Source organism: Mauremys reevesii, linkage group 1 (genome assembly GCF_016161935.1).
Source record: "Mauremys reevesii isolate NIE-2019 linkage group 1, ASM1616193v1, whole genome shotgun sequence".
NCBI classification, from domain to species: domain Eukaryota; kingdom Metazoa; phylum Chordata; order Testudines; family Geoemydidae; genus Mauremys; species Mauremys reevesii.
The window spans coordinates 278,053,816-278,067,890 of NC_052623.1; the positions used below are offsets into that span (position 1 = coordinate 278,053,816).

General features: G+C 44.4%; 2 protein-coding genes across 5 annotated transcripts in view; one reads left to right on the top strand and one right to left on the bottom strand.

Moving 5' to 3' along the window:
* The window catches only part of CDK17 (cyclin dependent kinase 17), a 204,350-nt gene extending 199,682 nt beyond the window's left edge, over positions 1-4,668 (top strand). Inside the window, exon 17 of the mRNA XM_039495321.1 lies at positions 4,451-4,668. Coding sequence (XP_039351255.1) covers positions 4,451-4,458 — 8 coding nt within the window. The 3' untranslated portion in view covers positions 4,459-4,668. The remainder of the gene's footprint in view (positions 1-4,450) is intronic.
* ELK3 (ETS transcription factor ELK3) overlaps positions 1-14,075 on the bottom strand; it is a 58,152-nt gene that overhangs the window by 15,989 nt on the left and 28,088 nt on the right. For all 4 annotated transcript variants that reach the window (XM_039495349.1, XM_039495335.1, XM_039495342.1 and 1 more), the window contains one exon: positions 13,771-13,979. In XM_039495349.1, coding sequence (XP_039351283.1) covers positions 13,771-13,977 — 207 coding nt within the window. In that variant the 5' untranslated portion in view covers positions 13,978-13,979. The remainder of the gene's footprint in view (positions 1-13,770; positions 13,980-14,075) is intronic.

Consider the following 14,075-nt stretch of genomic DNA (forward strand, 5'->3'; position numbering starts at 1 on the left):
CTCCCATTTAGACTCAACTGAGAGCCTTGTTACAGGTTGTAGTGCTGATCACTGATACCTAGATCTAAGTATTAGACCTACTTTGGAACAGTGCCTTTATTAGAAGAGACTGCACAATGTGCATCAGTGGTTAGGTTCCCCACTAACAGCTGAAATCACTAAGAGCTATGTTAAGTGTGTGTGGGGGGGCACTGAAGATATCTTGGTGAGTGGCCAGCCAGGCAGCTGGCAGAGAGGGATAGCCAGCAGGGAGGCTGGTGGAGAGGGCCAGAGCAGAGCCCTGCAGAGGCGTGGCAATCGGCTGTTGGGGTGACAAGCGAGTGCCTAAGCAGTGCAGCGTGTAAGGTGCCTCCTTACTCTCCCCCCTTCACACAGAGTGGGAGGTGAACTCTGCAGATGAACCTCTGAACTCTGGTGCTGCACTGGCCAAGGACAGCAACTGTGAGTGGAGTACAGAGAAGGGACAGGCACATTAAAGGCACTTTTGGGTTGCTGGACTTAAGACCCTGAGGGGAAAAGGACACTGCCCAACTTACTTGGTGGTGAGTCTTTTGCTCACGGTTTGTGTTTATGAACCCTGTTTGTGGTGTTTTCCCAAATTAATGCTGAGTTACTTTCCTCCTTTTATTGAAAGGTTTTGCTACACAGACTCTGTGCTTGCGAGAGGGAAAGTATTGCCTCTTAGAGGCGCCCAGGGGGTGGTGTGTAATTGTTCCAGGTCACCGGGTGGGGACGCAAGCCGGTTTTGTGTTGTATTGTTGAAAAGGAACCCCTAGGTACTGAACCCGGCCCTTGTTGCTGCTGGCTCCACCTGGCAGAAGAGTTACATATACAAAAACCCATGTTCAAATTAGGGGTAGCCCATTAAACCTCTATGCCTGCATACATGTGCTAGTGTGCAGGCTTAGCCGCTGTAGTCTTGCGCCGCCAATTGACAACGATCACGCGCCCTTCAGCAGTCATGAGACAGGAGCTAAACGTGTGACAAATGCAAATGTTTGCACAGTCTTTGATGTCACAAACAAGGAATTACCACCTCAGCTCAGGGGTGAGTACAGGGAAATCTTTTACTCAGACACAAAAAATAATAGCAACACAGAAAAAAATCCCAGCTATGTAAATTGTTGTTGGTACAACTGTTTGCTTTTCTTCATATTTGCCCTAATGAAAGAATTTACTGGCCCAATCACTTTAATGTTTCTGGGGGGTTGACTTTAATAAGGTGTGGATCAAGCCCTAAATCCACTGATGTGCTTTATATCACAGGGGTAGCTGTGTTAGTCAGTGCATCTGAAGAAGTGGGTTTTTACCCATGAAAGCTTATGCCCCAAAAATCTCAGTCTTTAAGGTACTACTGGACTCCTCATTGGTTTTGATGTGCTTTTGCCCAATTATACAACATTTTAGACCTACAAGGTCCTTGTATGAGCTCATATGCAGTTACATTATGGTACCAGATAACATGAGACCATGAAAAGGAAGAGAGCGGGGGCGGGGAGCAAAAAAACCTAACTGGCTTCAAAACTAAGCTTGGTACATTTCTGGAGGGGATGTATGAGGAGACTGGCTACATGCCATTGTAGGCAATCTGTGACTGCCTGTAGCAAATATCTTTACATATCTCCAGAGGCTGGTGATGGGACACTAGATGGAGAGGGCTCTGAGTTACTACAGAGAATTCTTTCCCAGGTGTCTGGCTGGTGGGTCTTCCCCCATGCTCAGGGTCTAACTGATTGCCATATTTGGGGATCAGGATGGGATTTTCCCCCAGGTCAGCTTGGCAGAGACACTGCGGGGGGTTTCACCTTTCTCTAATACAGGAGTGGGTGGGTGAGGTTCTGTGGCCTGCAATGTGCAGGTGGTCAGACTAGATGATCATGATGGTTCCATCTGACCTTAAAGTCGATGAGTCTGAGACCTCCAGTCTATGAGATCTCCATATCAAGGAAGAAGAGGGGGCAGGGGGCAATTTTTCAGATATTTCAGAAGTGAGTTTTTGTTTTCTTGGGGTCCATGGTTCTCTGACAAAGGATTCTCCCCTTTAAAAGCCTTTTTGGGGACTACCCCTCTCTCTGGTGCACAGCTGTTTCTTATAAGGTAAAACTGCTCTGTGGTAAGTAAAGTTGAATGTGAACTTACATTATTCCTGTAAACTTAATTTCTTTTTCAGTCAACCATAAATAGCTATTCCAAGACTTGGCAAACAAAGTCTCAGATCACAGTTCTCTTTCATTAACTATTTGTTTTGTTGGTTTAAAAAAGAAATTCAGCCTTAATTCCTATTTATGTATCTAGATTCTTACATGGCTTCCATCACTGTAGGCTCTGAAAGCCTCATATACATTAGGGGATTTATCCTCACCAAATCCCTATGAGGTAGGGAACTGTTGTTATCCCTGTTTTACAGATGGGGAGCCAGACACACAGAGCAAAAGGGACTTGGCCAAGTTCACAGAAGGAATCTCCAGAGCTTGAAATTAAATCCAAATTTCCCAATCTACTCCTTTAACCACAAGCCCGTGCTTCCTCCAGTCTGAGTTGTACGTGTATCTGTCTAATAGATTAAAATGATTACACAAAGACTATTTTTATAGTTCCGAAGATATCTGGAATCTAAATGCATGTGTGTGTTGATTCTCCTAGCTTCATTTTAGGACTTGGTTTATGTTTTTGTCTGCTCTGGTGTAGCTGAAACATCGTTCTCAGTTTTACTTCACTCTGACTCAGTTTTACACCTCGTACTACATTTTTGAATTACTTAAAATATAAAATTCAAGACTATTCCCAGAATATAACTACTTCCCCCCCCCCAACATTTTAATTTAAAAAATCTACTTTTGGCTCCTGAGGGTTTGTTGCATCTAGTATTGGCAATGGATGTTGTGCTTGGAAACGGACTCCCAGCACGAAAAGATTAAATAAAGTTAAGAGAGGCGCTTTTACAGTGGAGCAAGCTTGAAACAGGGAAACGTTTCTATAAACAGCCATTGAAGTGGCTGGTGATTTTTATGCTTCTTTTGCTATTATTCAAGATAGAATTGTTTTAATACAGGGCCCTTTCGGTGCAGCTTTCTCATCTGCATGAGCCTGTAGTGAAGTCCTAATAATTAATGATGGGCAGAGCTAAAAAGGTTGAGTTCACATACTCCTCAAACATTTTGGATGCTGCTCTGAAATACTGAGCCTAAAAACCCACCATCATAGTGTCAGGGAAAATAAAAATGCAAATTAATTAGCCATTTCTGAAACACCATTGTCATATCTGTAGCCAGAAATGCGCAGATTAACCTTAGCTTTTCTTCACCTTCAGGTTTCCTTGTTTGTTTGTCACTGGCTGTGTCCCTTCCAGAAATATGAAAGATATATTAGACCAGACTCTGAAAGATGGGCAGCAAGAAGAGTATCAGCCTTGGCTACAAGCACTAGCCAAATGGTTTTCTTTCAATATCAGACGGCAAAGAAGGTTGCCTTTGTGCTAATGTCTGCTCCTGCCAAGTTAGGCAACTGTTCACCATGATATCAGAAGAGCAACCACATGCACTTGCCCCGCCTTCTGTTTAAATTTTAGATTAATTACTTCAGAGAGAAAACTTGCTTTTATTCACATCTGCTGACCTAGCCATCAGGGTGGGTTATTGCTAGAGAGGGTGCAGTATGGAAAGGAGTAACTGTTGTGTTAGTGTAGTTCGAGGAGTAGAAAACAGGTCCAATGACAGCTTCAGTGCCTCCACTTCCTCAATTTATGAACTGTCTATTGGCCTTATAAGGAGACAGCAATCTCTCTAGTGTTCTGAGCATGGTCTGGGAGCTGGGACACCAGAGTTCTAGTGGCAGGTCTGCAACTGGCTTCTTGAGTGACTTCCATCAAATCACTCGGCCCTTTGGTGCTCCTCTTTCCTCAGCAGCAAATTAGGGATTATATAACACTTACCCAGTTTTGTAAAATGGGTTGAGATTTTTGGATGACTAGAGCTAAGAGGATCTGTGTCTGTCCATGCCTTTGTGCTAGAATTCCAACCACGTTAGGGAACTCTGTTAAAACATGGCTGCACCCTTAGCATGTTATAACATGGTTTGAGTTTTCCTGTGCGTACCAGACAAAATTATATACTAACCAAGGCAAGGGAACCTTGTTAGCATAGTTCTTTTAATGTGGTCATAATTTGATTTGGTTTAGTCTATGCAGGAAAAACTAAACCACTTTATGATATGGTTAGGACACAACTAAGTTGTGGGTTCCCTAATGTAGCTGGGATTCTACTGTAGAAAGGCCTAAAGTGATCGATGGGAGCTGTCTGTCCACCCTGATAGCTGCTAGTATCTGGAGTTTACCCCTATAGAGAGCGGGTTTTTTTCCCCTGGGAGCAAATGTACAAATCGTTTTGATGTGAATATTGGTTTGGTTGACGTTTGAATTTTCCCCTCATTTTGTTTGTTTTCATTCTAACAGATGGATGAGTACAGAGAATTGTTCAGCAGTAACTTCTTATCATTTAAGGTTTCAAATTACAGAAGTGTTCCAGCACCATCCTTTAATCAGAATGAAGAACACTGCTATTGTAAATTATGATTCACTGACTACTGCTTTCTGCACCAGAATATTATTAGTGTGTGCATATGCTGGGTATGCAGCTAGATGCTGGTAAATAAAAACACACTCTGTGTGAGTATGTTTGTCACATTGTATTTCATTACTTTTTTTAATGTTGAATTCTTTAGCAGATAAAATTCATTCTGATTGTATCTTTGGAATGAGCTGACGAAGTGGAAGATTTTTACCTAGCTGGATTTAGACAAGACTTGGAAGCAAATGTGTGTCATGCGTAACACTGACCTCATTCAACTTTTCACTGTCAAGAAATCTTGCATGAATAATTTAAGACAATGGTTGCAGTCATGGATGTGAGTGAGATTGGAATCTGGGGTATTTGCTTTATTGCTGCTATTACCTCCAGCTAACGAGCCACCCTGTGCGGCAATCCAAACATTCAGCAGCTATTCCATTTGATGATGAAGATACTTTCCATAAAATGAGCTGCTTGCTGATTCTAGCAGAGTCCCAACTTAGCATTAGCAGCAGAAGTGCCCATGTCAGCTCCAGAAACAGTAGTAGTAAGAAAGTTACCTCCCCACGACATTCTTTGCCCAACACTAATCTTCCTCTCTGTGCCCTCCCCTCAGAACTATGGACAATTAGAGGAAGATACATAACTGTGCAGTTGATTGCCCTAAAATCAATGGTAAAATGTATTATGTTACACAAGCCTGTCTGTGCACATGTAGTAGTGATCATTAGTTGATTTAAATATGAGGTCAAGCAATGCTGGGAAATCATTTTCTGCTTTGGAAAGATATCCTGGTTCCAGTTATTTACTTTTTCCACTTACTGTTATCACGGGACCTGGGACCCCCATTGTGCTAGGCACTGTGTGCACACAGAACAAAAACACAGCCCCTGCCCCAAAGAGCTCACTATCTTAGTAAAAAGCAATCGATTGCAGATGGCTATAGGCACAGCAGATATGCATATTGGTATCTGTTTGTATATTTACGCCTGCCTAAGCATGGGGGGGAGGGACTAGATGATCTCTTGAGATGCCTCCTCCCATATATTTCTATGATTCTATCATCCCCCTTCCTTCCTCCCCTCTTCTCTTGCTGAGTCTTCCAGATCCCACTTCATCTCTAAAAAAAAAAAAATCACAGCCATCCACAGCCTCTTCCTACCTCGCTCGCTCCAGCTCCTGGCTCTCACAGAGACCTGGATCCCTTCATCTGACACTGCCTCTACAGCTGCCCTCTCTTAGGGAGGCCTCTCCTTCTCTCTCACTCCCCACCCCGGATCAGACCGTGGGGAGGGTGTTGGGCTTCTCCTCTCCCATTCCTGCCACTGTCTATCTCTCCCACCTCCCCCTTCCCAATCTTTCTCTTCTTCTGAACAGCACTGCACCTGACTCTTCTCTCCTTTCCCACTCCATGCTGCTATGATCTACTGTCCACCTAACTCCTCCCATCAGCCTTCCTCTCTGATCTCAACTCCTGGATCTCCCTCTCTTCCTCTCCTGACAATCTCCCACACTCATTCTTGGTGACTTCAACTCCCATCTGAACCCTAGCTGCATGTTTTCCTCATCGTCACCTCTTCATTCCACCTGCAGCCCTAGTTCAACTCTCCCACGTACCAACAGAGCCGTTCGCTTGGCTTGCTCTTCACCCTGCACTGTTCTTTTTCTGAGCTCCCTCTTGCTGAGTTCCCCCTCTTTGACCATCATCTGGCCTTTTTCTACATACCCCATGAGCCCCTGCTCTCACACCTTGTCACTCGCCCTTTCTGTGACTTGCAGTCCATCAACGTCTATGACATCTTGTCTGCTCTGAGCTCAGCTCTCTCTTCCATTGATACGGTTGTTGATTCTCTCCATAAATCCCTCTCCTAGACTCTTTTTTGCCACTCTCCCATAGGCAGATAGGCCCTGCCAACGTCCAGCCCTGGCTACCCACCCCAAACATCCACTTCCTCCACTTGTGCTCTCACGCTGCAGTGCAACTCTGGTGGAACTCCTGTGACCTGGTGACTTCCTCCACTTCAAATTGGTTCCCTCCTCCCTCAGTTCTAGCATCTTTCTAGCTAACCAATTCTAATTCTACAACTTAATTGACTCCCACATCCACAATCACAGTCCCTTTTTCACTACCTCTAACTCACTCCTCAAGCCCTCCCCTTCTGCCTCCACTGCATTCTCTGCACACGTTCTTGCTAATTTCTTCCAAGAGAAATTCCAAGTGACCTTCCCCCTTCTCCTCCTCCCCATCACAGATGCAGAAGTTTCTCACCTGCTTTCCTCCCCTAACTCCTCCACCTGCCCCAATAGCCCCATCCCATCTACTGATCTCCCTTGTGCCCCCTCTCATCCCCTACTTTACTCTTCTCCATAACCTCTCACTCTCCTCTGGCTCTTTCCCCTCACAATACAAGCATGTTTTAGTCTCTTCTATTTTTTTAAAAAGCCATCCTTGAGCCCATTGGCCTTTCCAACTACTGCCTCTCTCCTGTATCCCTTTTAGCTCTAAGCTCACTGAACGCAATCCCTGTCAGGCATTTCCCTCCTTCAATTCAATCCTCTCTGGGGCAGGGAATGTCTTTTTGTTCTGTTTGCACAGCCTCTAGCACAATGGGGCCCTGGTCCACGAAGGGAGCTCCTAGGCTCTATGGTAATACAAATCATCATCATCCTCGACCCACTCCTATTCTTCTTCCACCCCCTGCACTCAACTGAAATCAAAATCTCTCATGACCTCTTCTTAGCCAGAACCAGGACTCCATCCTCATCCTTCTTAACCTGTCAGCTGCCTTCAATACAATCAACCATTCTCCTCTTCTTGAAATCCTTGTCCTCCCTTGGCTTCCATGGAACTCTCTCCTCTCCTGGTTCTCCTCCTGCTTCTCCTACCTCACTCCTTCATAGTGTCCTTCAAAGGATCCTCCTCATCCACCCCTCTTCAGTTTTCTGTAGGGATTTGTCAAGGGCCTGCTCCTAACACAGCACCCGCTTGGAGAGTTGCTGGGGCTGTGCACTCTCTCAGGTCCAGTTACTTCAGTGGGATGCTCTGTAGCACTCTGGTGGTAATGGGTTCTCAGGCCGCAGGCTGAGCCCTTCTGGATACTTCTCCCCATTTCAGAGTTCTGGGGAACACACAAACAGCTCAGTAGCCACAAAAGAAAATAAAGAAAGAAAAAGAAACACACAGGCTGTCTCAGCCAGGACGTTGGCCTCTCCCTTCAGCGGGGCCCCGGGTGGGCCACAGTCCAACTCAAAGTCCACTGGTTTTCCAGCAAAAATGATAGGAGACAGCCTCCCCTCCTCAGCCACATTCCTTTTAGGCCAGGGTGTGGGCTCTGCTTGCTACCTGGCCTCTTTCTGGGGGTTGGGAAGCTCAGCAATCAGCTCCCCTCTCAGAGCTGCTCTTACTGAGCTGACTGAGTGTCATGCTTTTAAACCCCTCTTCCATTCCTGGCATGACTTGCAGGTGCAGCAGGTTGCAGCTACTCCAGCCAGAGCAGCTCCTTAACCCCTTCTAGGCTGGTACAGGGTTTATAGACTCTCTCATTGGGTCCCCTTATCTTCTCCATCTTATCTGTGGCTAATCTCGCCTGCAAAGAGAAATTCAGCTACCATATCTATGCTGACTCACAGATCTACCTCTCTTCTCCAGACCTGTCTCCTTCTGTCCAGGCTGAAATCTGAGCCTGTCTCTCTGACATCGCCTCATGGATGTCTAGTTGTTAGGTCAAGCTCAACATGGCTAAAACAGTGCTCTTAATATTCTCTCCCAAGCCATCCCCGTTACAATCTCTCTCAATCACTGTGGACAAAATCACCATCCTGCCTGTTACTCAGGCCCATAACCAGGGTTTCATCTTCAAATCAGACCTCTCTCTCTAGGTCCTCATCTCCAGGCTGTGTCTAAATATTACCAATTCTTTCTACATAATATCTGTAAGTTACAGCCTTTCCTATGCATCCACACAGCTAGAACTCAGATGAATCATTTGATGAATTTTAAGACACCAGTGTTACCTCCCCTCCCCAAGCAAAATGGCTGAGCCAATAAAACTGCCTTCATCCAGTGAGTGATCTTCACTTCCCTGTGACGACCAATTTTAAAAATACACCATGTAGCACTAGCTTGGCTAATGCTGCTAACATCAGCTGTGTTGGGGTGGAAGCTGCCCAAAGACAGAAAAATCCATCGACATGTGCTAGCCTCCTATCTAAATGGCTGGTGGCTTTTGTCACAAGTTGTGGAGCACTTGCATTCTCTCCCCACTCTCGTTTGCAGGACCAGCAGGGTGGAGAGTGGGCAGATACTGAAAAGCCCCTCCAGATAAAGGGATGCCGGCCTCAAGCCCTGCAGATTATGCCCAGCAGCTCCCACTCTGAACCCTCCTGCAGCCACTCCCCAGCTATGGCGCCACAGCAGATCCAGTGCTCTGGCTGGCATTGGGTATGAGTACGGAGCAGAGTCACAGAGCACACACAGCCGTTAATACACCAACAAAAAGCACTAACTTCCACCAATTTATCCAACCAATCAGCCACAGTCTGGGAGAGAAGTGCAAACTGCTTCGTGTGGCTCCCTCCCCAGCTCTGGCCCTGCCCACTGGGGTTGCCAGTTTTGGTTGGCCTGGATGCTATTCCTGGAGGTTTCATCACATGACCTAATCTTTAATTCTTGGTGACTCCAGGACAATCCTGGAAGATTGGCAACAGTACTGCCCATGTTTTGCAGAAGTGAACAAAGCATCCCATGTAGCCACATTTTCCCTCCACTGGGCCACCCAGGGGTTCTTCCCATATATTTTTCCCCTCCGTGCTGTGCAGGCTGGGAGAAGGAAACATGGGCCAGAGTAAGTATGGGGAGAAAAGGTGTTTGGTACTTGGCCCTCCCCTGGTTCATTAACATTTAATCCATTACTTACTGACCTTTCATTGTCCCCTGAAAAACTGAAATTGCTTAGCCGGAAATACTAGTTCTTCAAACTCTGCAGCAGGCTACCCTACCTCTTCTGCTCCCTGCCAGCAATCTACCTTTCCCCATTGCTTCTGAATGAGCATAACAAAAAACGGTACATATCACCTGCTAATCTCTGGCTGGCCCACAGAGAGAAGTCTCTCTGCTGCTACCAGCCAGTAGAGTTACTCCTTTAATTTCAACAGCAGTAGCCCATGGTTTTGGTCTGGGATTCAAACCCTGCTGATGACTCAGGGGAGGAGGTATCACTATATCAGCATTTTGGAAGAGGCACATAGGAGGTACCCACAATCCTCCTGGAGGTGCTGAGTTAAAGCTTTTGGAAAGAGAAAATATATAGCAGACAGCAAGCAACAAAGGGAGGATGGACTGACTGACAAAAGATGACAAGCTGCAAATGCCATGATGAAAGACACACGAGAGGGGAAGGGTCGCAAGTGAAGGGGCACTGTCACATAAAGAGGCATTATATTTCACTCGGAGAAAAATGGATTTGGAGAGAGAGCATTACCAAGGAGAAATGATTTGTCTCTTATTTTCAAACAGCATAAATTCAGCCACTTACTGTATTAAACTAATGGCTTTATTCAGCAGAAGCCAGGCACAAAATGGTTCACTCACCAGCAGGCACTCTGTGTGCATTGATCCTAGTCAAGTTTCTAAACTGAGAGGCTGGAGTCAGATAATGATGTGAATTTCCCCATGCTGAGCAGGAGCCTTTTAGTACTTAGTGAGGGAGAATTCACCATGCTGAGTGGTTAGAAAATCATATCCGTCTACAATAGAATATCCTTCTGTTAATCCTTTTGTGCTTTCCAAGCCACCTTCAAAAGGTCTTAAGGAGAGAAAACTTCAATGGGCCTGACTTCTTCTCACTGAAATCCTAACATCTGTTTATCGTAGTAGTTGTGGCTTTAAAATCCTACACTGAAGATGTTTCATAGCCTGTTAGAAGGAGAACTCCCTCAAAGTTCTTATTTAAGCAACAACAAAAATATCAATCTACCAAATCCTGTTCAATACATAGAAAAGAATTATTTCACGTGCAGTGATGGATTTTTGGATGTTTTGTTAACTCTGCTTGCACAGCACCTAACACAAGGGGGACTCCCTGGGGGTTAGTGTAACACAAATAATAAAGGACAACTATACCTTAAGCTCAATTCGGCAATAAATTAGTCTGATTTACCCTGCCATGTGTAGCAGGCAAACCTGCCATAATCATGCTAAATTTTAGTGTTAGTCACTGCAGGGTATAATCTCATCTCATTTAGCTCCTGGAAAATCAAGATGAGAACAGACCAATAAGCATAACTATACTTTAAAAAAAAATTAAAATTAGCATTAACCCTGATTTTGCAAACATTGTATGAAACCGTAAGAATAATAAATATGAGCCCACTGCAAAAATCAAGAATTTAGTCATATAACAAATAGTGATCCTGAAATATACAATTAATAGTAATCCAAGAGTAGCTAGAAAAACAGTAGTCTAACATCCAGATAGGGGAATTGCACTAGATATTTTAATGCCTCCAGTGTTGTGCTGTGCAATAAGTCCTTCAGTAGTTTGTCTTTCTAGTATCTCATCACATAGGAGAGTTCCCCTCAAGCATTCATCCCTCTGCTATACTCAGTTTATCAAATACAAATTCTATGTTACCCTCTGTTCTCTTTATCTCCACATACTTTATTCCACTGCTGCCACATCTTACTTAACCCAGGAAAGTAGATGACTAGACTGGACACCAACTGAAAGGCCAATAAAGTACTTGCTGTAGCACTGTTTACCCCTAATGGTGACCTAATGACCTTCCCAATATACTCAAGTGGCCTGGTTTTCAGAGGTACTGAACATCTTTATCTCCCATCAACCTTATCTGAGTTGGTGAGTGCTCAGAACTCCTTAAAATCAGGCTAAAATGTGCCTATCTGATCTTAAAAGCTCTAAATAACTCCAAGTAACAATAACCAAGATGTTTCTATTCAGGATTTCATTTTGACAGAGTGGTTGAAAAACATCTTTACATGAAGCTACCCAGCAGGTATTTTGGCACATTATCAGCAGTGAGAACACTGGGCCAAATCTATGCCTACATTCTCTGTGTGAAGCTGACCTCTGGGGATGCTGACATGCACTACAGAATAGCATAAATACATACCAGCTGTCAACTGGAAGGTATTATACTCAATAAGGTCATTGAATTTCCAGCACAGATACAAGGGGCAAAATCTAAGTCGTATGCAAGTGGATGCCACATCCATAGAAATCTTTGGATCAAATCCAGCAGGGAGGTAAATGATGTAAGTTGGTAAGTACACACATATGCATGAGTGCATGGTGTAAATGTCATAACTTGGATCAATTTGCCATTTAGCTGGTGCATAATTTGATATGTGATGGGGGAATAGCAGGAAAAGCATGATAGGTAAAGCTAGGAAAGCTATAGTCATACTAGAATGAAAGGTTCTGGGATTCTGCAAATGGATGCAAAGCTCTTCTGTTCAGGCTCCACCCCAGGCCCTGCCCCCGCTCTTCACCTGCCCCACCTCTTTCCGCCCCATTTCGCCCCCACCCTCACTCTGCCCCCTCCCGTCCCCAGCGCCTCCTGCCCGCTGCTGCACAACTGATCCACGGCAGACGGGAGGCACTGGGAGGGAGAGAGGGGGAAGAGTTCATCGGCGGGGCCACCAAGGGGTGCTAAGCACCAACCAATTTTTTCCTGTGGGTGCTCCAGCCCCAGAGCACCCAGGGAGTTGGCGCCTGTGCTTCTGTTAACCCACCTGTTATCAAAAGTTAGAGCCTTGCATAAAGCTTCAGCGTAAATTCTGCTGACTTATTTTATATGGTTAATTCTACCAGGATATAAGAGAGGTGGATGTGACCCTCTGGTCAGAGTGAATCAGAGGCAGAGAGAGAGAGAACGTTCAAGAACCCCTAGGAACAGCTAGATTTGGAGCAGGAAGCTTGGACTGAGGTTTATGCTCTGTCATTATGATGTGGGGGATCAATAAAGATAACACTGGGAATGGGAGTAAGTTTCACAGTCTGCAGCTTGTGCAGGCTTTACCTGGAATGGGGTGAGACCACCACCTGCTCACACACTTTTTATCTTAGACAAAGCTCTGTCTTTTTGTCCTGTGTTTGTACAGTGCATAGCACAATGGGCTCCTGGTCCATGACTGGGGCTCCCAGGTGTCACACAATACAAATAATAACAACAATAATAATGCGCCTTGCTGTTAGTTGCTCTTCTTGTTGTAAGTTACACTTGTTCTGCACATCCCTAAAAATGTCAGCTTGGTGCATGTGTTTTCTAACCAAATTACACCCAACATGTAATCTAGCCTATTACTTAAATTAACACAGAGTTTGTCACAAGATGATATTACATAAAATTTAAATATTACTTAAGAAAAAGTGGGCATTAACTATTGATCAATTACATTGAAACTCCTGTGCAGTACTATTGCGTAGCCACAGGCATTCTAAACAATGTTTCAAGAGATTAATGTTCACTGCATTGCAAACCAAAGGAATTAGGGCTCAATCTATGAAGTGAATTGAAAGACACTCTGCCCTCATTGATTTCAATGGTCATTATATCATGCCCTTAATGACTTGCCATTTACTGCACACTGTCACTGACATTTCGAAACTCAAAACATTTTGTAGAAATGAAGGTGAGACTACCAAATTATTGGCCAAAAACCTCATGTGTGTTTCAATCACGTGTGTTCCTTAGTTGGCTTTGAAAATCTTAACCTCAATGTTTAAACTGTGTGTGTGTGTGTGTGTGTGTGTGTGTGTGTGTGTGTGTGTGTGTGTTCACCATTTTTAAAGTTAGCGTGGCGGTGAAGCCACTAATATAACTGTTATAATTACAGCATTGCTATGCTCCACATCTGATCTTCCCTGGAGAAAGTCCTAAATATGTTGTGATAACCAGTCTCTATAATAAACAGCCATTTTATTGTTGTCAACAGTTATAGAGGGTGTTGGCCAAAATTTCTCCTCCTCCCTCACTCCAGTATTGTGCAGTGGTTACTGAGTGCCAATTAGTTGTCACTCCACCCAGAGGTGGCTGCCGGCAATGGTGCTCTTTTTATACTTTGTTTTAGGATCTTTAAGAATGAAAGCATCTACATAAAGGTAAAGTATTATTTGCATCACTGAATTAGTTTATATGGTTTTGCTTCTATTTTCTTAATCTGCTTCAGAATAACAATGTTTACCTTGTCATAATAGTAACGGAGAGCTCTGCTCAGCTTGTCATAATTCATATTAGTTTTGTTTTTTCTGAGTCCCCACAGCTTGGCCACCTCTTCTGCTTTGAGTAGCTTGAATTCCCCATCGTTGGATGTCCAACAGATCAGGTGCTCGTGTTTCTGATCCAGCAGCAATTGCAATAGGAACTGCCACAGTGTGATTGCACTCTCCATACCTACAATGGACAAAAGACAACACTGTGTGAAAGCCATTCAGTAGCACAGATTTAGGCTCTAGGTTCATCTCAACCCTAATCTTCATGTAGGATTCA